We start from the raw sequence: 25,816 nt of genomic DNA on the forward strand, positions 1-25,816 counted from the left end.
ACCTCATCACAAAAGACAAATGGGTCCTAAACATTGTCTCACAAGGATACAGATTCCACTTTCATACCTTGCCAAGGATAAAAGGAATGCCAAACCTGCCACCAAATCAATGGGCAGAGGCACAAAAACAAATTACAGCTCTCGTGGACATGAGAGCCATTCAACAGGTACCTACAAGAAGCAAGGACAAGGATTTTACTCAAGACTCTTTCTAGTCCCCAGAAACGACAAAGCATGGAGACCCATTCTGGATCTTTCATTTCTGAACACCTATCTGCGAGTACCAAAATTCAAGATGCTAACACTACAGCAGCTTCTTCCCATGCCTGGCAAGAAGGCTTGGCTAGTAACGTTGGATCTCAAGGAGGCATACCTGCATGTCCCTATCAGACAAAATTGCAGAAGATACCTCCGCTTCATTGCAGGTTCAACCCAGTATCAATTCTCTGCACTGTCCTTTGGCTTTTCTACTGCGTCCAGGGTCTTCACAAAATGCCTGGCACCAGTAATTGCCTACTGCAGACAAAGAGGAATTCAAATATACCCATACCTGGGCGACTGCCTTATTCAAGCAGAACATTCAAGGACATTCTTTTAAAACATCTGGCATTTGTCAAACACCTTCTAAGTTGCCTAGGGTACACAGTAAACGAAAAGAAATCAAAACTAGTGCCCTCACAAAACATAATATTCCTGGGTGTCAGCTTGAATACAATGGCCCAGATGGCTTATCTCATGCCAGACAAGCAACAATAGCTGACTCAATACTTCAAAATAATGGCAACAAAGACCCAACTCCCTGCAAAAAAAATTCTGCAGGCCTTCGGATTCTTGGCATCTTGCATACTACTAATACCATTTGCAAAACTGCATATGAGGAAATTACAATGGTACCCGAAAAGCGTATGGACTCAGCACAGCCAAAGCTTGGAAACAGTGATACCACTCATTCCCTGCCTTCAACAAGAGTCTCTGTGGTGGGCACAGGCATATCACCTCAACAAGGGTCAGCCTTTCACATTACCCACAGCCAGGCAAACTATGACAACAGATGCATCGGACTATGCCTGGGGAGCACACATGGCAGGATAGTGCATTCAGGGCAAATGGACTACAGATCAAAGGCATCTGCATATCAATCAAAAAGAAATGCTAGCAGTACAGAATGCCCTAACAGCTTTCAAGGACCTCTTACACCCAGGACAACTAATAATAAAGACAGACAATACCACAGTAATGTGGTACATCAACAAGCAAGGGGGCACACATTCCTACCCCCTATGCAGGCAAGCAATGACCTTGTGGAACACAGCACTCTCTTACCAAGTTCAACTACAAGCACAATTCCTGCCAGGAAAGAAAAACACGTTGGCAGACGACCTAAGCAGAAACATCATGGATCCCCACGAGTGGAAACTGGATCCACAAGTATTTGCAATGATAACTCAAAAATGGGGACGTCCAGACATAGATCTGTTTGCCAGCCCCCAAATCTACCAACTTCAAAAATGTTGTACAAGGACATTCCACCCACAAGCTTGGAAAGTGGATGCCCTCTCATTCAATTGGAAAACATTAACAGTGTATGCCTTTCCTCCACTGTCTCTTCTAGCAAAGGTGCTGCTGAAAGTCAGATTAGAGAGGCCACAAATGATACTCATTACACCAGACTGGCCACACCAGCACTGGTATCCAATTCTAAAGAACATGGCCCACAGCCCACCATGGATTTTACCACAAATTCCTCACCTGCTCACCCAGCGAGACAATCAAATTCTACACAGCCAGCTCAAGACTTTAAACCTGGCTGCATGGCAAATTACCTAAACAATCAACCAACACCTCTATCCAAAGCTGTTATGTATGTCATTCTGGAGGCTAGGAGGACCAGCACCAAGGAAACCTATTCAGACAAATGGAAAAGATTTTGCACCTGGAACCAGGCTAAAGGCCAAAATCCCCTTGATCCAAACATTCCTCAGATTCTACAATATTTAACTGAGATGTTGCACAAAGGACTTTCCTTTTCATCTATTAAGATCCACGCCTCAGCAATTTCAGCTCATTGCAACACGGATCCTCCTTTATTTTCACAGCCACTCCTAAGACGGTACCTCAGAGGGTCTAAGAACATAAGACCGCCCAGGAGAGCACCAACACCTACTTGGGATCTCAACTTTGTTCTCGAAAAACTTACACTGCTGCCCTTTGAACCGGCTTTCTCAGCTGATTTAAAGTTTCTTTCATGGAAAGCTGCCCTGCTGCTAGCAATAACTTCAGCTAGAAGGGTCTCAGAGCTACAGGCACTAATGGCAGTGGAGTCTTTCTTCATTTTTCATCAAGACAGAGTCTCTCTGCGAACTAACCCTTCCTTTATGCCAAAGGTGGTATCCAGTGTGGCCCTAAACCAAACCAAACCATTCATTTGCCCACCTTTTTTCCAAATCCCCAGAACAAAGGAGAAAGACTCCTGCACTCTTTGGACATTCACAGACAATTACGTTACTACTTGGATAAAACTAAGGCTTTCAGAAACTCTGACCAGCTCTTTGTAGCCTATGCTGCAGGATCACAAGGAAAAGCTATCTCAAAACAGACCATTTCAAAATGGATAGGACATTGCATACGTTTCTGCTACTCGCATCATGGGAAACCAATACTTGCTAATATTAGGCCTCACTTCACCAGGGCTACAGCTACATCAGCAGCCTTTCTCAGGGAGGTGCCAACCAAGGATATTCTGGAAGCTGCAACTTGGAGTTCAGTGCACACCTTCACCAAACACTATCACTTACCTCTATATTCTAAGACTAGAGCTGGCTTTGCCACTGCAGTTTTGCAGGGCCTACTAGCTTCTTCTAACCCTGTTTAACTCCACCACCCATCCTTAGCTTTGAGATTCAACTCAAGTGTGATGACTGCAGCAGGGTAACACGATGAACATAGTACAGTTTTGTACCTACCATAAATGTAGATGTTTGAGTGTTCACCCTGCTGCAGTCCAGATTACCCTCCCTCCATCCCCTCCGAACTAGCTGGACTTATCCATACCTTTCTATCCTATATAACCTCTGTGGTGTATTTGCTTGTGACTGAAAGTATTGTTTTATTTGTACTTGTATATTTTTATATAGTAATATGTATTTCCTACCTATTGGGGGCACCTGACATCTGGGGCAAGAAAAACTGAAGAAAATTGCGTCGGATGCCTCTTGTATACCCCTGGCGCACTGACGTCAGGGAGGAAGCGACAGCAACCGACGCCGGACCAAGAGTTTGGAACTCTGGCCGTCTGTGGGACCGCCTGACGGCAGGATAACCCAAGTGTGATGACTGTAGCAGGGTGAACACTCGAACATCTACATTTATGGTAGGTACAAAACTGTACTTTCTTTCTAAACCAGCCGAGTTTGTTAGGCCCAGGGGTCGAACCACCCTGCCATTCTTTGGTACCTGCTCCCTTGCCTCAGTTACAGATGCTTAGAATGGCAGAGAACCTTAGCATGCTGATTAGGGGAATCCAAGCCACTCCCTCAAAAAGAAAGAGATCTGTCTCCAGAGGAATCTGATGCATCTGACTATGAAGACTTGCAGCCCCTTTCTGCATATGAGGATTCTGATGCAGAGGAATCTATTCCTTCAGCCTCTCCCCCAGCGTATTTTTCCTTTGGGAAACCCTGCATACTTTAAGTGAGCATTTCAAATGGGAAAGTCAAGACTTCCCAAAGTGAAAAGAAAGACTCAGAGAGATGTTCTTTGTGTTTCACTGTTGCAGTCATTACATTTGGGTATTCTGCTGGCAGGTTGCCCTCAGTCGGCCTGAATGTCAAAGTCTTGGGTCCTGCGTCGGTTGTTGTCTCCTCTTCCATGACATCAGGTCGTCAGGGGTATAAAACATGCAGCCGACTCCATTTTTTTTAGTCTTTCTTGCCGCGCAGTGCCCGAAGCAGAAGCAGTTCGCAAGTGCCGGTCGGCCGACTCCTGAAAATTTCACATTCGAGTTTCAGAACCAAAGTCTTCAATTGAAGCTAAGTACCCCGTTGGGGAAACTTTTTCTTGCTCCTTACCGATGTCAGTAAAAGTTAATAATTGCATTACTTGTGGGAAGCAAATACCTCATAAGGATTTCCATTTGTACTGTATTCCTTGCTTAGGCCCAGATAATAACATGCCTTGCTGTCGGTTTTGTGCTAAATTTAACCAATGCACTATTAAGTGTCTGTATCTCTTTGCTTCAAAATATTTTGGAACAGATTTAACTACCCTGAAATGTCGTCGGATAGCAATCCGACTACCGGAGTTCACAATAAACGCAAAGAAAAGGACAGAGACAGACCGTCGAGGTCCAAAACTGACTAAGCTTCTCTTAAGCCAGTCACCGGTTCGCCGGTACTCAGTGAGGCACTTTCGCAGCCCCTGATACCTGCTACTTTTGAGTCGCAGGCCTGTACTGAGACCCATGTGGAGTCCGGCATGCCATGAGATTCTCAGAGTATTGTACTCGTGGATGTCTCTCCCTCGGATGGATCCAGAGACACTGAGCAGGCACCGGCTTCTGAGTGTGTTTTCAGGCCTCAGCATTTCTATATAAAACCAACGCCAGCTTCAAAAACAAAGACATAAGCAACTTCTAAGGCTAAAAAAATGATGCATAAGCCACGTGCTCAGGCCTCTATGCCCAAAAAACAGATGATCAAAATGGCTGAAGATTTAATTACCTTGATTAGGATTTCCAAACCCCCCCGATAAGAGGCCTAGGCAAGACACTGATTATGAATCTTCAGATCAGGTTTCTATTTCTTCTGATTCCTTTTCTGATCAGGAATTTTCTATACCACCCTATGAGGATTCAGATGCAGAGGAATCCATCCCATCTGCATCTCCTCATAGGATAGCAATCCGACTACCGGAGTACATAAAAAACGCAAAGAAAAGGACAGAGAAAGGCAGTCAAGATCCAAAACCAAAGATGAAGCTTCTCCTAAGCCAGTCGCCGGTTCGCCGGTACTAGGTGAGGCGCTTTTGCAGCCCCTGATACCCGCTACCTTTGAGTCGCAGGCCTCTACCGACACCCATGTGGAGTCCGGCATGCCACAAAATACCCAAGGTATTGGACTGACAGATGTATATCCCTTGGATGGGTCTGGAGCCGCTGAGCAAGCACTGGCTTCTGAGGGTGTATTCAGACCTCAATATTTATATATCAAACCGAAGACAGCTGCAAAACCAAAGACAAAGGCAACTTCTAAAATTAAAAAAAACAATGCCTGAGCCACGTGCACAGGCCTCTATGCCTAAAAAACAGATGATCAAAATGGCTGAAGACCTTATTACCTTGATCAGGGGCACCCATCCCCCTCCAGACAAGAGGTCTAGGCAAGACACTGATTATGAATCTTCAGATCAGGTTTCTATTTCTTCTGATCCCTCTTCTGATCAGGAATTGTCTATACCTTCCTATGAGGATTCTGATGCCTGGGAGTCTTTTCCGTCTGCATCTCCTCCAGAGGATTTTTCATTTGGAGAAACCTTGCATACTTTGAGGGAGCATTTTCACTGGGAGAGTCAAGACTTCACAGAATCAAGAGAGAGGCTCAGGGATTTCCTCCTTCTCCCTCAGCACAAGCCTTTAGCCATTCCCCCTGTTTTAGACATTGTGGATGATGTGTTTTCGGAGTCCAGCTTGACCCCTGACTCCTTACCTCCGCCTCCCAGTAAACCTGACAGATATTACAGGGTCCCTGACTCACATAAATTTTTCTTTAGAAACCCTGCTGCTGATCCTGAAACTGTTTTGCAGGGTCCAAAGGGAGTTAAGGCCTCAACAGCAAAAAGCCCTACCCCCTCTGACAGAGATTCAAGGGCACTAGACAGATGGGGTGAAAAAGGTTTATACATCGGCAACCTTGGCTGTCAGGGCCTTAAACTGTCAATTTCATATGCTTAAGTACCAACAACTTGTTATGGGACTGCTGAAACAGAAAATGATGTTGATTTCAGAATGTGCAGAAAATAAAGAATTGCAGGAATTATTGCATGCAGCTGAACAGGTTGGAAAGCATACTTTGCAGTGTGGTTTTGATTCCTTAGAGGCCTCCTGCAGGGCCGGTTACTGGATCTGTGATTAGGAGGCATGCCTGGTTAAAGGAACAAAATTTGCCTGATCATGTTAAAGCTAAATTGCTAGATGCACCTTTACAGCATGATTCTTTGTTTGGTATTAAGGCAGAAGAGGTTTTAAAGAAAATGGAAGACAAAGCTAAGTCTATGCAAACTGTTAAAGACTTCTTACAAGTGCAGCCACCAAGATTCAGTAGACGATGGCCTACAAAAAATTGGTCCTTTCCTGTGTCAGACAGAGCTCAATGGGGCAAATCCAGACACCCAAAGGGTTCCAAATACTTAGGCACAAGATTCATACAGGTCAAAGCAATGGGGCGCATCTACCACCAAATCAAGGGAAGATAAAGCACAAACCTACAGAAAGCAGTCCCAGTGACTTCCCTCTGCCCACACCAAGCACTTATCTTTTGACAGCACCCTTAGGGGGAAAATTACCACTTTCTGCTCAAAATTGGCAGTTAATAACCCAGGACAAGTGGGTACTAAACATAGTCTCACAGGGATACAGATTATATTTCCACACTCTGCCATTGTCAAACGGTTGGCCAGATCTGCCCAAAAATCAATGGGCAGAAGCATAGAAACAGGTTACATCCCTTATGGATATGGGGGCCATTCAACCAGAACAGGAAAAAGGACAAGACAGTTCTTGGTACCCAGAAAGGACAAGGCCTGGTGGCTAATACTGGATTTCTCAATTTTGAACACATACCTGGACATTCCAAAATTCAAAATGCTGACTTTGCAGCAGCTTCTGCCCATGCTGGGCATGAATGCTTGGCTGGTGACATTAGACCTAAAAGAGGCATACCTGCATGTCCCAATAAGACATTTGTGCAGAAGATACCTCAGATTCAAGGCTGGCTTAATGCATTACCCATTCTTTGCACTGCCCTTTGGCTTATCTACTGCGCCCAGGGTCTTTACAAAGTGCCTAGCGCCAGTAATTGCATTTTGCAGACAAAGAAGTATACAAATATATTCTTACTTGGATGACTGTCTCATTCAAGCAGAGAACAAGGACACTCTTCTTCGACACCTGGCATGTGTGAAAAGGCTTCTAACATGCCTAGGGTACACAATAAACAAAAAGAAATCACAGGTGGTACCCTCTCAAAAGATAACATTCCTGGGTGCAAGCTTGAATACAACTGCCCAGATGGCTTACCTTACGCCAGACAAAGGCAGCTGACTACTTATTTCAAACTGATGGCAACAAAAACCCAGTCTTCTGCAAGACAAATTCTGCAGGCTCTGGGCTTCATGGCATCCTGCATCCTGCATCCTACTAATTCCATATGCAAGACGTCATATGAGGAAACTTCAGTGGTACCTAAAAAGTTTATGGAGTCAACATTCACAGTCTGAAAACAATGGTTCCTCTCATTCCCTGCCTGCAACAGGAGTCTCTATGGTGGGCAAAGGCCTGTCACCAAAACATGGGATGGCCCTTCACTCTACCCCCTGCCAGCCAACCCTTAACAACAGATGCGTCAGATTATGCCGGGGGGTGCCCATATGGCAGGAAGATGCATTCAGGGCATATGGGCACCAAAACAAATGCATCTACATCTAGAAAGAGATGCTAGCTGTTCAAAATGCCCTAACAGCTTTCAAGGACTTACTTCATCCAGGACAACTACTAATAAAGACGGACAACACCACAGTCATGTGGTATATAAACAAGCAAGGGGGCACACACTCATACCCCCTTTGCAGATTAGCCATGGCACTGTGGGACACAGCTTTGACCTACCAAATACACCTTCAAGCTCATTTCCTGCCAGGAAAACAAAACACTCTGGCAGATGATTTAAGCAGAAACCGTATGGATCCTCACGAGTGGAAGGTGGATCCACAAGTCTTCAGCATGATAACAGAGAAATGAGGGAGCCCAGACATAGATCTGTTTACATCTCCCCAGAATTATCAACTGCACAAATTCTGCACAAGGGCTTATCACAGATAAGCATGGAAAGTGGGCGCCCTGTCCTTCAGTTGGAAAAGCCTATCAGTTTACGCCTTTCCTCCTCTGCCTCTTCTTCCCAAGGTCTTACTAAAGGTCAGACAGGAAAAAACAATAATTATGCTATTTGCCCTAGACTGGCCTTGCCAGCATTGGTACCCAGTTCTAAGGAATATGTCTCAACTCCCTCCTTGGTACTTGCCTCAAATACCTCATCTACTCTTTCAGCAGAACAGTCAAATTCTGCACACTCCGCTCTAGACTCTGAACTTGGCAGCATGGATGATCATGTAATTATTCAAACAACACCTCTCAGTAAATCTGTGATGGATGTCATTTTGGAAGCCAGAAGGCCTAATACTAGAAAATCTTATGCTGATAAATGGAAGAGATTCTATGCTTGGAATCAAGCACAAGGGAACTGACACAGCAAAGCCAAATATTCCTCAGATTTTACAATACTTGACTGAGATGCCTGACAAGGGCCTATCTTTTTCATCTATAAAAATCCATGCCTCTGCTATCTTGGCTCATTACAACACAGATCTTCCCATCTTTTCTCATCCTCTGCTAAAACAGTATCTTAGAGGGGCCAAAAATTTAAGGCCTCCCAGAAGATCACCAACCTTTGCATGGGACTTCAATTTTGTGTTGGAAAAGCTCACCCTGCCTCCATTTGAACCAGCAGCTACTGTGGATATAAAGTTTTTATCTTGGAAAAAAAGCTTTCCTTCTGGCAATCACTTCAGCAAGAAGGGTTTCAGAACTACAGGCCCTCATGGCCCTGGAGCCTTTTATTGCATTTTACCTGGACAGGGTGTCCCTCAGGACCAATCCTTCCTTTATGCCTAAGGTGATATCCATTGTGGCTCTTAACCAAACTATTCACCTGCCAACTTTTTACCCAAATCCGCAGAACAAGGGGGAGCGCAGAACAAGGGGGAGCGGATTCTGCATTCCTTGGACGTACACAGACAACTAAGATTCTACTTAAACAGGACCAAATCTCTAAGAAACTCTGAGCAGCTACTGGTGGCATTTGCTGCAGGTTCAGAGGTAAAGGCTGTTTCAAAGCAGACTGTTTCAAAGTGGATAAGCCACTGCATTCGTTTCTGCTATTTGCATCATGGTAAACCGGTGTCCAAGGGAATCAGGTCACATTCTACCAGGGCTGCATCTACTTCAGCAGCTTTTCTCAGAGGGGTTCCAACCAAAGACATTCTAGAAGCTGCTACTTGGAGCTCTGTTCATACTTTTACAAAGCATTATCACTTGCCTCTCTTCTCTTTGTCTATGGCAGGCTTTGCCACTGCAATTCTGCAGGGCCTTATAGCTGCTCCTAATGCTATTCAGTTCCAGCCTCCCATCCATAGCTTTGAGATTCTACCCAAATGTAATGACTGCAACAGTGAAACACGAAGAACATAGTACAGTTGTGTACACTAATCATAAATGTAAATGTTCGACTGTATTCGCTGTTGCAGTCCAGGTTACCCACCCACCATCCCCCTTTTTTCTAGAACTTCTTTCCTTCACTATATTCTACAGCCTTCGTGGTGTATTTGCTTTTAGATGAAAGTAAAGTTTGTTACAATTGCATTTATATATATATATATATATATATATATATATATATATATATATATATATATATATTTTTTTTTTTTTTTGCGCTCCCCATTTGGGGGGGGGGGGGCACCTGACATCTGGGGCAAGAAAAACTAAAGAAAATGGCGTTGGCTGGCTGCATGTTTTATACCCCTGACGACCTGACGTCATGGAAGAGGAGACAGCAACCGACGCAGGACCCAACACTTTGATATTCTGGCCGACTGAGGGAAACCTGCCAGCAGATTACCCAAATGTAATGACTGCAACAGTGAATACACTTGAACATCTACATTTATGGTAAGTGTACACAACTGTACTTTCCTGGACCTTCAACAGCACAGGCCCTTAGCCATCCTCTCAGTCCTAGATGTGGTAGATGTCTTCTTTGAATCCAGCTTGACTCCAGATGCCCTCCCTCCTGCTCCCAGAAATCCAGGCAGGTACTACAGATTCCCTAACTCTCACAAATATCTCTTTAAAAACCCAACAATGGACCTCAAGGTCATTACTCAAGGCCCAAAAGGGGTTAAAGCTACTTCAGCTAAGAATCCTACCCCCTCAGACAGGGATTCCAGAGCACTGGACAGATGGGGTAAAAAAGTATACACCTCAGCTACTCTTGCTATCAGGGCAGTCAGTTGTCATTTCCATTAAATATCAGCAACATACCTTGGAACTCCTTAAACAAAAATTTCATCCTTTCCTGCATGGGCAGAATCTAAAGATTTACAGGGGTCAAGTAACTCAGCACACTTTGCACTGCGATTCTGACGCCCTAGAAGCTTCTTACCGGGCAGCAGTCACTGGATCTGTCATTAGAAGACATGCATGGCTTGAGGAACAGCCCCTGCCAGACCATGTCAAATCAAAATTGTTGGATGCCCACTTGCACAAGGATAACTTATTTGGTACTAAAGCAGAATGTTAAATAAGATGGAAGAAAAAGCAAAATCTATGTAGACAGGTACAGCCCCCTAGGTTCAGCAGGCATTTTTCTTCCAAGCACTGATCCTTTCCTGCACCTAGTAAACAGGGCCAGCCTAGGCTCCATGCAAACAGACCTCCAAGACAGCAGTTCCATGGGTTGCAGAGATCTAAGCAGTGGACTGCCTCCACTTCAAAGTCATGGAGTTCTAAGCCACCCCCTTATGGCAAAAATGCACAATGACTCACCCGCTCCCTACCTTGCCACTGCCCACCATCACATACCCCTAGGAGGAAATCTCGCCTTTCACTCAAGCACCTATGCCACCATTACCAAGGACCAATGGGATGTTCTTCGTGTTTCACCGTTGCAGTCATCACATTTGGGTTTCTTGCCAGTGGTAGCTTTCAGTCGGCCCGAATACCAGAGGCTTAGTATTTCTGTGTCAGTTGCTGTCACTCCAGGACTGACGTTAGGTCATCAGTGGTATAAAATCAGGCAGCCGACACCATTACATCAAGCTTTCTTGCTGAGGAGCCAGAAGCAGAAACAGTTCGCATGAGTGCTGGTTGGCCACTACTTGAGTTTTCGTTTACGAATTGAAGTTGAAGTCTTCTAAAGCCAAGTACCTCATTGGGAATCCTTTTTTTCTACTCTAACCGATGTCAGAAAAAGTTAACAATTGTCTCGCCTGTGGAAAGCAAATACCACACCGAGACTTCCTTTCATACTGTGTCACCTGTTTAGGCCCAGACCACAACGTCCCCCGCTGCCGCTTTTGTGCTTTGTTCAACACCAGAACTATACTTTGTCGGGCCCTTATTGTAGCTAGATATTTTCTCTCTGTCCTCGAATTCCAGTACGGCTTCTGTAAACCATCCGATTACCGACCTTCCAAAAAAGGTAAGGATAAAGACAGAAGCAGACCGCACAAGTTCAGAACTACTGACGACGCTTCCATTAAGCTAGTCATCAGTTCTCCGGTCCTCAGTGAGGCACTTTCGCAGCCCCTTTTGCCCACTTCTGTAGATTAGCCGCTACCAAGTCCCTTTTGGAGTCCAGTATGCCGCGAGACTCTTCTTCGACTAAGGATACTGCAGATGTCTCTACCTTGGATGGGTCTGGAGCTGCTGAGTAAGCACTGGCTTCCGAGGAAGTATTTTGCACTACCATTACTCAACACAGACTAACAACTTCTTTCATGTCTTCTGTTCTTTCAAAAACAATTGAGTTTCTAAGGCCCAGGGTATGAAATGTACCCAAAATACCAACGACCCAAGCTCAGGCCCCAGCTTCCTTGCCTCAGTCTCAAATGCTTAAAATGGCAGAAGACCTTATAATGCTTATTGGGGAAGCCAATCTACCCCTTCCAAAAGAAAGAGACTTGTCCACGATGACTTTTCCTTTGGGTAAACCCTACATACTTGGAGCATTTCCATTGGGAATGTCAGGACTACCCTCAGTCAAAAAAGAGACTCAAGGAATTCTTAGATCTTCCACAGCACAGACCTGTGACCTTCCTCCTGTCCTGGATGTTGTGGATGATGTTTTTATGGAATCCAGTCTGACCCTGACACCCTCCGTCGTGCTCCCAGGAAACCTGACCGGTATTATAGAGTTCCTGACTCTCACAAATTCCTTTTCAAAAATCCTAATTCTGACCCCAAGGTCATCTCTCAAGGACCTAAAGGAATCAAAGCAACTTCAGCTAAAAATCCCACTTCCTCAGATAGGGATTCCTGAGCATTAGACAGACGGGGTAAAAAAGTATACACCTCTACTACTCTTTCTATTAGAGCATTAAATTGTCAGATCCACATGCAGAAATATCAGCTTCATACCATGGAACTCCTCAAAAAAAAATTTCTACTTTTCCCTGCTTGTGCAGAAAATAGTTACAAGAGTTAATGCATTCTGCAAGTCAAGAAACTAAACACACCTTGCAATGTGGTTTTGATGCCCTAGAAGCATCTTGCAGGGCAGCAGTCACTGGTTCTGTCCTTAGAAAGCATGCTTGGCTTAAGGAACAGACCTTGCCAGACCAGGTCAAATTATTAGACGCACCCTTAAACAAAGGCAACTTATTTGGCACTAAGGCAGAAGAAGTCTTAAAAAAGATGGAAGGAAAAGCTAAATCTATGCAGGTAGTTAAAGACTTCTTACAGGTCCAGCCACCGAGGTTCGGTAGGCATTGACCCTCCAAGCACTGGTCCTTTTCTGCCCCCTCCAGGCCGCCACAGCCCAGACCCAGGGGAAGCAGACCCACCCCCCCTCCCGACAACATCCCCAGAGAATGCAGAGATCTAAGAAATTGAGTTCCTCCTCTTCAAAAACAAGGAGTGCAAAGCCACCCCCTTATGGGAAGAACTCACAATGACATTTCACTTCCACCCCCTCCCTCTGCCCACCTCCTCGTGCCCCTAGGAGGAAAACTCTCCTTCCACGCAAGCAACTGGGCCACCATTACCAACAACCACTGAGCCCTCAACATAGTGTCCCAGGGATACTAATTTTATTTCCACACTCTGCCAACCCCAAAAGTGTTCCTAGATGTTCCCCCAAACCAGTGGGCAGAGGCCAGAAAGCAAATCCTCTCCCTGCTCTTCATGAGGGCAATAGAGCATGTTCCTGCAGAAAAGATAGGCCAATGTTTCTACTCCAGAATCTTCCTGGTACCCTGAAAAGAGGGCACATGGCACCCCATTCTCAATCCCTCCATTCTAAACACCTTTCTGGTGATACCAAAATTCATAATGCTGACCCTCCAGCAGCTTCTACCTATGCTTTCCAAGTATGCTGGGTTAGCCACCCTAGACCTAAAAGAGACCTACCTGCACATCCAGTCAGGGAATCATGCAGGAAATACCTACGTTTCAGGGCAGGATCTTTGCACTTTCAGTTCACTGCGCTTCCCTTTGGCTTATTTACTTCTCCCAGAGTTTTCACAAAATGTCTGGCTCCCACCATTGCTTTTTGCAGACAAAGAAATATTCAAATTTACCCATACTTAGACGATTGATTCAGACAGACAGTGAGGAAAAGCTGCTACAGCACCTGACCTTTGTAAAAGACCTGCTGACCTCCCTGGGGTATACTGTCAACGAAAAGAAATCAAAACTAGTCCCCACACAAAAAATTGTATTCCTGGGAGCAAGCCTGGACACAGCATCCCAAATGGCATTCCTTACTCCAGAAAAGCAAGCCAATCTGACAGCCTATTTCTCTCAACTAGCCACCAGAACCCAGTTATCCGCAAGGAAAATCCTGCAAGCTCTAGGCTTCATGGCCTCTTGCATTCCATTCATTCCATATGCCAGACTGCATATGAGGAAACTACAGTGGTACCTAAAAAGCCTTTGTTGTTGGCACTCTCAAGACCTGGAAACTCTTATACCAATGATACCTTGTCTAAGGAAAGATTTTCCGCCCAGACCCTCACCACAGACGCATCAGATTATGCCTGGGGTGCTCACCTGGACGGCAGGTGCATTCAGGGTCAATGGAGCCCAAATCAAATACATCTGCATATCAGCCGAAAATAGATGTTAGCTGTTCAGCATGCCCTGACAGCTTTCAGACCCCCGTTCTCCCTGGGGCCTTTGCTGGTCAAAACAGACAACACCACAGTGATGTTGTATATTAACAAGCAGAGAGGGACTTGCTCTTATCCTCTCTGCATGCTCGCCATGACCCTTTGGCACACGGCCTCAGCCATGCAGCTACACCTGTTAGCTCAATTCCTGCCAGGCTCTCTCAACTCACTGGCAGACTACTGAAGCAGAAACCTGCTAGACCCATACGAGTGGCAGCTAGATCACAGAGCCCTCCACCCTTGTAACCCAGAAATGGGGCAATATGAAGGTCGACCTCTTTGTCTCCCACTCCAATCATCAGCTCAGCAAACTCTGCACCAGGGAACCTCACAGCAAGGCCTAAAAAGTGGATGCTCTATCCTTCCTGTGGGTAAACCTCTCGGTCTGTGCATTTCTCCCTCTACCCCTGTTGTGTGGAAAGAGAATTTGTTCCCTTGACACACAATATTCAGAAAGTACAGTTGTGCACACTTACCATAAATGTAGATGTTCGAGTGTATTCACTGTTGCAGTCATCACATTTGGGCTATCCTGCCAGGGGTAGCCCTCAGTCGGCCCGAATACCAGAGGCTTAGTATTTCTGCGTTGGTCGCTGTCGCTACAACACTGACGTCAGGCCATCAGTGGTATAAAATCAGGCAGCCGATGCCATTACATCAGTTTTTCTTGCCCTGTCAGGAGCCCCCCAATAGTGAGCTAGGTTATGGTAGAAGAACACCACCTGTAGAAAGTAAATGCCAAACATTCCTTGTAAGGAGAGAGTGATAGAAAGTTTGTTTGTGTCTTTCGGCTTTTCCCGGTTAGAGGTCGCCACAGCAGAACTCCGGTCCGCTAATGATTGGCAGTAGATTTTTACGTACTGGCTTGCCAAGCCTAACGCACAACCTTCAACGAAGGAACGCCCATTCACGCATGTCGCTACACAGAAGACGCTCTAACTGAGAATTGAACGGGCAACATCTAACTGTGAGGCGACAACGCTACCGCAGCACCACCACCGCAGTGAGAGAGAGATAGAAAGCAAATACCAAAAATTCCTTTAAGGACTGCAACAGTGAAGACACTCGAACATCTACATTTATGGTAAGTGTACACAACTGTACTTTCTCTAGTATCAGCTTACATGCCTCTGCCATTTTGTCCTGCCTTCCTGCACACCCACCTCTCTTTTCTCACCCAACTGTTAATTTCTCAAGGGTGTCATTCATATCAGGACCCCCCCTTGAAAGGATCCCTCCCCCTTTCTGGGACCTGAACTTTGTACTTGAAATGCTGATCTTACCACCCTTTAAGCCTGCTTCTTCTCCTAAACTCAAGTTCATCACTTGGAAAACTGCCCTGTGTGTGTGTCTCACCTCATCTCAAAGAATTTCAGAGCTGCAATTACTCAAGTAGGGAGGTTTACCTAACCTTCTGTAAAGACAGAAGTTTCCATGTGAATGCGTTCTTCCTTTATGCCTCAGTGTATTGACAGAACTCTGTTTCATTAAAGCCATCTACTTGCCTGTTTTCTTTGTAATCCCCAAAATGAAGGAGAAAGAGAGATCCCTTCATTTCTTGGATATCCACAGGCAGTTTAGATTTTACTTAAACAAAAGTAAGCATTATAGGAAATCTCACCAACTTGTATAGCGTTTATAAAAAAACAAATAAAGAATGCTGATAAATAGACTGTTTCAGAGGGTTTCTCCAGCTGCATTGCCTTCCTTTACAAACACATTGGCAAAAGGATCCCTGACCACATTAGGACTCTTCCAACAGGGCTACAGCAACCACTGCTACCTTCCTTCGAGGGTTGCCCACTCAAGCCATACATAGAGATGACTACCTGGTCTTCAGTGCACACTTTCTACAAACACTATTACTTGGCATAATTTCTCAGGGTTAGGGCAAGACTTGCATCTTCTGTCCTACAGGGGTCTCCTCTCTTTTCCTAAGCATCTACATCCGTCTTTTCCACACAGCTCTGCGGTCATCCCAATGGTTACTGTAACAGTGAAGCATGAGTTATGCAGTTGTGATACTACTTACTGTAAATATAGTTGTACGAGTGTCTTCAGTGTTGCAGTAGCTATTTCGCTTTCCATCCTTTCTGTTCTGCCTAGGTTGGGGTGGATGTCACATTTTTCCTCTCCCAATCCCTAATTCTGTTGTACTTCCCTTCTGAGTACAGTTATGGTCAGGGTGTACTCCATTAGCCGAAATTGGGTGTGGGGCTCTACTCTTTGGGGATAGGAAAGACGAGATAATGGCACCAGCTGATACCCCTTTATCCTAGGACATCCTGACTTTAGATGGGAAGGTTGAACTTAAATCTCCTTCATATTTATATTAAAAAAAAAATCAAAGCTATCAAAGGCTTGCATCCTTGCACTTTAAGGGTTTAGTTGGGGGGGGGGGGGCTTTAAATATCAGTAGTATACATTATATTTTATTGTTGTAGTCTTGGTTTTAATCCTTTCCATTATGTGTTTTAACAGGCAGATTTTAGAGATTATCCTCCATTGCTTCGTCAAGCTGTGTCAATCGCTCGAAGAATTCAGGATCCTCTGATTGAATTTGCACAGGTCTGCAGTGGCTCAGATGATGACATCCTGTGTCTTAAACTCCATCCACTGCAAGTAAGAAGCACCTTTTATTTTATGATATTATTGGATTTAAAATCTTTAAGGCAGAAGGATTGGAATGGTTGAAGTCTGCTAATGCTGTGTCTTTAGCTATATTGATCTCATGATACAAAAATAAATTCAGATTTGCGAAGTCGCAGATTTTAACACTTGTGGCTCCGAAAGTACTGTCCCAGTTCGTTTTTGTTGACATGGTGATCAGAAGCAGAGTTTACAGCATACAGCGTAGTTAAGAGTTGTGCTTTCATAAAATATTGCCCAGTTGTCTGTATTTCACTTTGCCAGGAGCTTTCTGTTCTATATGTGTTTGTATTTTTAAGGAATATATCCCTTTTCACAAAGTAAAGTGATCTTGTAGTTTACTTAAATGTTTTGGGGGCTCTACCCCCATATGAATTCCTGCTTTTAGAATTGTTTCCCCCCATATGTTTGGGAATAGGAATATACTCTGATTTTTGATCAGGAAAGTGTTTTTCAGGCAATCATTTTTGACTGTTGCTCTTGGTCACATTACTATGCATGCATGATTCACTTATTTTATTGCATGACCTATATGCATTAAACTTCTGTATGATAAAGTATTATCTGGTACACTTGGACTGATGATACATACCCATGTTTCCATGTTTACACGCACACACATTTGTGTGTGTGTGAGATGGAAAAAAACAGACTAGGCTAAGAAGGAATATCAGTTGGCTAACAGTCTGAGAGCATCTGCTACATACTACCAGCTTCTGGAAGGTGATTCTGCAGATAGCACGACAAAAGCTTTTATCAGGTTGCAGGACAAAGACAGAAAGGTAGATAGTCATCTAACTCCATTCTTAAGCAGTGCTAGCAGCAACCTGCACAAAGGCAAATAGTACCTCACAGCTGCTTTCTAATGAAGAGGGCACTACAGAAGCTGCACTGCCTAATGTGTACAGCCCAGGATGAAAAAGGGAGATGGGTCCACCCTAGAATTAGCAGTAAGGAAAATGAAGTCAGGGAAAGTAGCAGGCTCAGATAAGATCAAGGCAGATATGATCAAGATGTAGGTTGAGTTGTGAATTGCATAGAATTGAATGTAATTTGTTGGGATAACAGATGCTGGACAATGTTCAGGAGGAGTGATTTTTAAAGGAAAGTAGGAAGTGAGCAATTTATGTACTGTATTGAATAATTTATTAAAAAGTAAAGAAAACGTATATGTAATGTGCAATGAGTAAACATGGCAAATGCTAATAAGTAACCATCTGAAATATCAGGACCCACTAGAGCAAGTTCCAAAATACGGAGACTTAATGGCCAAAAGAACGGACTTACATATACTAAGTCTGAGATGCCATTTTTTGAATATTCCCTTTTCTCCAAGATATGACAATCTCTAAGTTGGAATATACAAGGTCGGGAGGTGTGTGTGTGTGTGTGTGTGTGTGTGTGTGTGTGTGGGTGGGGGGGTCTCCCCGTTTGCAAAAAATGGAAGTTTAAAGTAGAAGAGAGATTTTTGAAATTCACTCTTCTCTGTTTTGGGTCTTTTTTTTCGACTTGTCAGTACTCTGCATTTCAAGTAATGACATTTCAGTAGGGAGCCATGCTAATATGGCTTGTTTTCTTTACTTGTAATGTATGTCTGCTTGTATCTTAAGTGATAAGTATTAAAGATGGTTAAAAAAGGAAAGGTTGAGTTGGGGGAGAAAAATCTCTTAAGGATACAGATAGTATGGAGAGGGTGCATTCCAGATGACTGGAGAATAAGCATTCTTTTGCCAATGTACAAGAACAAATGGGACATTCACAGTTGTGGGAAGTGTAGAGATATCAGACCTGTGTCATACTGCATGACAGGAGTTGAGAGAGTGATTGAAAATTTTCACTATTAAGATAACAGAGATAAGCACTAGGCAAACTTACAGCTGCACGTGCTGTGTAAGCAGTTTAATCAAAGAGGAAACAACTTGTTAATCACAATTGGGCAAGCACCCACATATTATTCATCATTTAAATTTGATAGTGCTAAATTTCACTTTTTTTTAGCTCTTAATACTGACTTCACAAATATTACTTTGTTTAACTCAGGAAACTATTGGCAACAAGGTCAAGATGTCATTTCACTTTTAACATCTAACTTAAGTTCAGTGTCCACTCTTCTGTTTAAGACTATTGTATTCCAAAAAAAAACTCTCTAAAGCAATTACAAACCACTGAATGAATATACAATGCACTGTATTCTTCCTTCTTTTTACTGAATACAAATGAATGTCCTTCTGTTCTCATGTTGCAGTATTCATTACAGTAGGAATGTGGCTCCTTGCAGCACCGTACATCCATCCAGTATACTAAAGTCTTCAGGTAGGGGTACGTGTGACGTAGCATGCTAGTGCCATAAACCAACATTGGCTATAAATGTGACGTCTGCATGTACCCATGTCAGAACTTTCCTGCCGCAGTTATCGTCAGACATCTGATTGCCAGCTAGAGGTGTTATCATTCGACTGCCTGCTTACCGATAAGTTGATTTATTCTTGCCTTATTGTTAGCATTTTACTATATTCCAGCTTTTCATGACTTCTAAGAAGGGCAAGTGTGCATGTGGAAGACACATTCCGCACAAGGACTCTCATGAACAGTGTGTTTTTTTTGCTTAGGGGAAGAGCACGATTATGAGAACTGTGTTATTTGCCAATCGTTTGTCCCTAAGACCCTTAGAAGTCGTTTAGCTTCCTTGAAAGTATATTTAGAAAATCAGAGCCTCCCAACACCTGGCCTTTGGGTATGGACGGTGCGGGAGGTCCGTCAGATGAGCCACCTAAAAAGAAGGCCAAGAGAGGTAGGCCTGAACTGCTTTCTGCACCTCTGACATCTGCCGAGTCTCTTGAGATGCATGAGAACCCGGAGACTCCTTGGATCTCAGATTTACCTTCCGAGCTGATGGTGAGAGGGAACCACTGCTCCCTGATTCTGATCGACCTTCTACTCCCCTTTCTACCACTCAGACAGCCATGCGGCCTGCTAAATCTCCAGGCCCTCTTATGAGAAAACATAAGCTTAAGCACCCTGCTACTCCATGTTCTACTGACTGGTAAGTTTTCTCCAAAAACTTGTTCAAGGCCTTTCAGCAACCGCAACCTGCTGTCTCTGGCCCCTGTTTGGTTGAATCTGAAGAGGACACCTCCTCATCTGCTGAATCCCTTTCTTATTCATCTCAAATTGAATCTCCTAAGGATTTTGTTACCCAAGAGGAGGATTCCCTGGCACCTGATTCCCCTAGTGAAGATTTCTCTTTTGGGGACAAATTTAATGAGACATTTCCAATGGGATGTTTCAGAAATTTCTGGCACTAAAAGAAGGTATTTTGAACTGTTGCAAATGGGCCATCCTTCCCCCTCTGCTGTCCTTCCTGTGCAACCAGCATGGCTCCTGAGTCTCAACCTCCTGATTAGGTTTTATAAAGTTCCCCCTCAATCTCAGATGTTCTTGGTGTTTCACTGTTGCAGTCCATTACATTTGGGTAATCTGCTGGCAGGTTGCCCTCAGTCGGCCTGATTAACAAAGTCTTGGGTCCTGCGTCGGTTTCTGTCCCTTCTTCCATGACGTCAGGTCGTCAGGGGTACAAAACATGCAGCCGACGCCGTTACATCAGTCTTTTTTTCCCGCGCAGTGCCCGGAGCAGAAGCAGTTTGCAAGTGCCAGTCGGCTGACTCCTGAAATTTTCATTTTAGAGTTTCAGAACCGAAGTCTTCAACTAAAAAGCTAAGTACCCCATTAGGGAAACTTTTTTTTGCTCCATACCGATGTCAGTAAAAGTTAATAATTGAATTATTTGTGGGAAGCAAATACCTCATAAGGATTTTCATTTGTACTGTATTCCTTGCCTAGGCCCTGACCACAATGTACCTTGCTGTTGGTTTTGTGCTAAATTTAATCAACGCACTATTAAACGTCGGTATATTTTTGCTTCTAAATATTTTGGCTCACGTTTTAATTATCCAGAAATGTCATCGGTTAGCAATCTGACTACCGGAATACCTAAAAAAATGCAAAGAAAAAGACAGAGACAGGCCGTTGAGGTCCAAAACTGATGACGCTTCTCCTAAGCCAGTCGCAAGTTTGCCGGTATTCAGTGAGGTGCTTTTGCAGCCCCTGATACCCGCTACTTCTGATTCGCAGGCCTCTACTGAGACCGATTTGGAGTCCGGTATGCCGTGAGATGCTTCAATTATGGAACCCATGGATGTTTCTACCTTAGATGGGTCCGGAGCCGCTGTGCAGGCACCGGCTTCTGAGGGTGTTTTCAGACCTACAGATTTGTATATTAGACCGACGCTATCTTCAAAACTATGGCGAACATCTAAATCTTTGACTAAAAAAACGACGCCTGGGCCACATGTGCAGGCCCCTATTCCTAAAAAAACAAATGATCAAAATGGCTGAAGATTTAATTACTCTGATCAGGGGTAGCCAACCCCCCCCCCCCCCCAAGATGCCTAGTCAAGACATTGATTATGAATCTTCTGAACAGGATTCTATTTCTTCTGACTCTTCTAATGACCAGGATTTGTCTATACCTACTTATGAGGACTCTGACGCAGAAGATTCCATTCCTTCTGCTTCTCCCCCTGAGGATTTTTTTGGGGGGGAAACTTTACATACCTTACAGGAACATTTCCACTGGGAAAGTCAGGATTTTTTGAATCTAAAAAGAGACTTAGGGATTTTCTTCTCCTTCCTCAACAAAGGCCTTTGGCTATACCTCCTGTCCTAGACATTGTTGATGATGTTTTTCAGAATCTAGTATGGCTCCTGATTCTCTGCCTCTGGCTGCTTGTAAGCCAGGCGGATACTGCAGGGTTCCTGACTCCCACAAATTCCTTTTCAAAAATCTTATTGCAGATCCTGAAACCATTTCTCAGGGTTCCCAGGGCATTAAGGCCTCTACTGCTAAAAATCCTACCCCTTCTGATAGAGATACCAGGGCGTTGGATAGATGGGGTAAGAAGGTTTACACTTCTACAGCCTTGCAATCAGGGCTTTAAACTGTCAATTTCATATGCTTAAATATCAACAGCATATCATGGGACTGCTTAAGCAGAAAATTATGTTAATTTCTGACTGTGTGGAAAATAAAGATTTACAGGATTTATTGCATTCAGCTGAACAAGTTGGAAAACATACTTTGCAATGTGGTTTTGATTCTTTGGAGGCCTCTTGCAGGGCTGCTATAACTGGGTCTGTGCTAAGAAGGTATGCTTGGTTCAAAGAGCAAACTCTGCCTGATCATGTTAAAGCAAAATTGTTGGATGCTCCTTTACAACAGGACCGTCTCTTTGGTAATAAGGCTGAAGAAGTTTTAAAAAAGACGGAAGATAAAGCTAAATCTATGCAAACTGTGAAAGATTTCTTACAAGTGCAGCCTCCAAGATTTAATAGGCATTGGCCTACTAAGAACTGGTCCTTTCCAGTTCTTTTGAGAGCCACTCAAGTCAAACCCAGACATTCCAAAGGCTCCAGGTTTCAGTCACAATGGACTTTTTAGAACAGAACAATGGGGTGCCTCCTCTCCCAAATCCGGAAACAACAAGGCACCTCCCTATGGTAAGCAGTCTCAGTGACTTCCCTCTACACTTACCAAGCACTTACCTTTCAGCCGCCCCTTTGGAGGTAAAACTGGCACTTCATGTAAGAAGCTGGCAACTTATAACCCGGGGCAAGTGGGTTTTAAATATAGTATCCCAGGGATATAGATTTCATTTCCACATGTTGCCAGTCCCAAATGGATGGCCAGACCTGCCCCCAAACCAGTGGGCAGAGGCCCAGAAACAAGTACCGTCTCTCATGAACATGGGAGCTTTTCAACCAGTCCCAGAAGAGGAAACGGGACATGGCTTCTATTCAAGACTTTTCCTGGTGCCCAGAAAAGACAAATCATGGCGTCCAATTCTGGACTTGTCTACTCTAAACACATTTCTGGACATTCCAAAATTCAAGATGCTGACTCTTCAACAGTTACTTCCTATACTAGGCAAAGATGCCTGGTTGGTAATTCTAGACTTAAAAGAGGCTTACCTGCATATCCCAATCAGGGAATCTTGCAGAAGATACCTCCGCTTCAAAGCAGGCTATTTGCATTACCAGTTCTCTGCACTGCCGTTTGGCTTATCTACTGCGCCCAGTGTCTTCACAAAGTGCCTGGCTCCAGTAATTGCAGTTTGCAGGCAAAGAAATATTCAAATATATCCATACCTGGACGATTGTCTAATTCAGGCAGAAAACAGGGACATTCTTCAAAAACATCTGGCGTTTGTAAAAAAGGTTCTGCCTTATCTAGGGTGCACCATAAATGAAAAGAAATCACAACTGGTACCCTCTCAAAAAATTAAATTCCTGGGTGCAAGCTTGAATACAACTGTCCAGATGGCTTACCTTACGCCAGAAAAGCAAATTCATTTGGTGACTTACTTCAAGCAGGTGGCCACAAAAACCCTGCTATCTACAAGACAAATTCTGCAAGCCTTGGGGTTCATGACCTCCTGCATTCTTCTAATTCCATATGCAAGACTGCATATGAGGAAACTTCAATGGTACTTAGAGTTTATGGAGTCATCATTGTCACAGCCTGGAAACAATGATTCCTATCATACCTTGCCTGCAACTAGAGTTCCTATGGTGGGCAGAGGCCTGCCACCAAAACAAGAGACTGCCGTTCACTCCACCCCCTGCTACCCAAACCCTAACTACAGATGCATCAGACTATGCTTGGGGGTCATCTGGCAGGGAAGTGCTTTCAGGGCAAATGGAGCCCAAATCAAATGCATCTTCATATCAATCAAAAAGAGATGCTAGCTGTACAGAATGCACTGACAGCCTTCAAGGACTACCTTCATCCAGGACAATTATTGATAAAGACAGACAACACCACAGTTATGTGGTACATAAACAAGCAGGGGGGGGTACACACTCTTACCCCGTTTGCAGACTAGCCATAGCATTATGAAACACTGCCTTGACCTATCAGATTCAACTACAAGCTCAATTCCTGCCAAGAAAGCTGAATACTCTGGCCGACTAACTAAGCAGAAATGTCATGGACCCACATGAATTGAAACTGGAACCACGGATTTTCAACATGTTGGCATGCAAATGGGGGAGTCCAGACATAGATCTTTTTGCCTTACCCCAGAACTATCAGTTGGACAAATTCTGCACAATAACTCATCACAAAATAGCCTGGAAAGTGGGTGCTCTATCATTCAGCTGGAAAAGCTTATCAGTCTGTGCCTTTCCCCCTCTGCCTCTGCTCTCCAAAGTTCTACTAAAGGTCAAACAGGACAAACCAATAATGATTTTGATGGCTCCAAACTGGCCTCGCCAACACTGGTACCCACTCCTGTGCATTGTCGCACCTTCCACCGTGGCACATGCCTCAGACACCTTACTTATTGTCTCAGCAGAACAACCAAATTCTGCACACTCAGCTCCAAACTTTGAATCTTGCAGCATGCCTAATAATCTAAATTCACCCTTGGCATCCCTCAGCAAACCTGTGATGGATGTCATTTTGGAGGCAAGAAGGCCTAGTACTAGAAAATCTTATGCTGACAAATGGTAAAGATTCTGTGCCTGGAATCAATCACAAGGGATAAGCACAAGAGCGCCCAATATTCCACAGATTTTACAATATTTAACTGAGATGCTTCACAAGGGCCTGTCCTTTTCTTCCATAAAAATCCATGCCTCAGCCATTTCAGCTCATTACAACACGTAACCTCCCCTCTTCTCCAATCCTCTGCTAAAGCAGTATCTCAGAGGGGCCAAAGACTTAAGACCACCCAGGAGAGCTCCAACCCCTGCCTGGGACCTCAATTTTGTATTGGAAAAACTCACTCCCCCTCCTTTTGAGCCAGCTGCTACTGCAGACTTAAAATTTCTCTCCTGGAAAACCACTTTCCTATTAGCATTCACTTCAGCTAGAAGGATTTCCGAATTACAGGCTCTTATGGCACGTGGAGCCTTTCATTATTTTTCATGCGGACAGGGTGTCTCTCAGGACCAATCCATCCTTCATGCCTAAGATGGTATCCAGTATGGCTCTTAATCAGACCATTCATTTGCCAGCTTTCTTTCCCAATCCACAGAACAAGGGGGAGCGGATTCTGCATTCATTGGATGTACACAGACAACTTAGATTTTACTTAAACAGGGCAAAATCTCAAATAAAATCTGAACAACTACTGGTAGCATTTGCTGCAGGGGCAGAGGGAAATGCTATTTCAAAGCAGACTATTTCCAAATGGATTAGCTATTGTATTCATTTCTGCTATATGCACCATGGTAAAACTATCCTCCCAGGGGATCAGATCTCATTCCACCAGGGCTGCATCTACTTCTACAGCCTTTCTCAGAGGTGTTCCTACCAGAGACATTCTTGAAGCTGCTACCTGGAGCTCAGTTCATACGTTCACCAAACATTGCCATTTACCTTTCTTCTCTAAATCCAGAGCTGGCTTTGCATTTGCTGTCCTGCAGGGCCTTATAGCTGGTCCTAATGCTGGTCCTAATGCTGTATAAATCCATCCTCCCAACCATAGCTTTGGGAATCTACCCAAATGTTGTGTACACTTAATGTAAATTTAGATGTTCAAGTATATTCACTGTTGCAGTCTAATTTACCCTCCCTCCAACCCCCTGTTTTTTCTCTTACTATATCTCTTCTTTCCTTTACTATGCTTAAAAGCCTTTTTGGTGTATTTGCTTTTGTTTGGAGGTCTATTTTTGTGTTTTAATTACTTAAATATTTAGCCCCCCATTTGGGGGCACCTGACATCTGGGGCAAGAAAAAGTGATGTAATGGTGTTGGCTGCATGTTTTAAACCCCTGACGTCATGGAAGAAGGGACAGCAACCGACGCAGGACCCAAGACTTTGTTAATCAGGCTGACTGTGGGCAACCTGCTAGCAGATTACCCAAATGTAATGACCGCAACAGTGAA

At 44.1% G+C, this 25,816-nt stretch overlaps 1 protein-coding gene across 1 annotated transcript in view; it reads left to right on the forward strand.

Annotated features, from left to right (window-relative positions):
- Nucleotides 1–25,816, forward strand: part of SUPT6H (SPT6 homolog, histone chaperone and transcription elongation factor) — a 2,620,423-nt gene that overhangs the window by 1,507,310 nt on the left and 1,087,297 nt on the right. The window contains exon 21 of the mRNA XM_044054882.1: nucleotides 16,699–16,839. Coding sequence (XP_043910817.1) covers nucleotides 16,699–16,839 — 141 coding nt within the window. The remainder of the gene's footprint in view (nucleotides 1–16,698; nucleotides 16,840–25,816) is intronic.

The sequence above is a fragment of the Protopterus annectens genome, chromosome 13.part0 (genome assembly GCF_019279795.1).
Source record: "Protopterus annectens isolate FY-2018-M chromosome 13.part0, PAN1.0, whole genome shotgun sequence".
Lineage (NCBI taxonomy): Eukaryota > Metazoa > Chordata > Ceratodontiformes > Protopteridae > Protopterus > Protopterus annectens.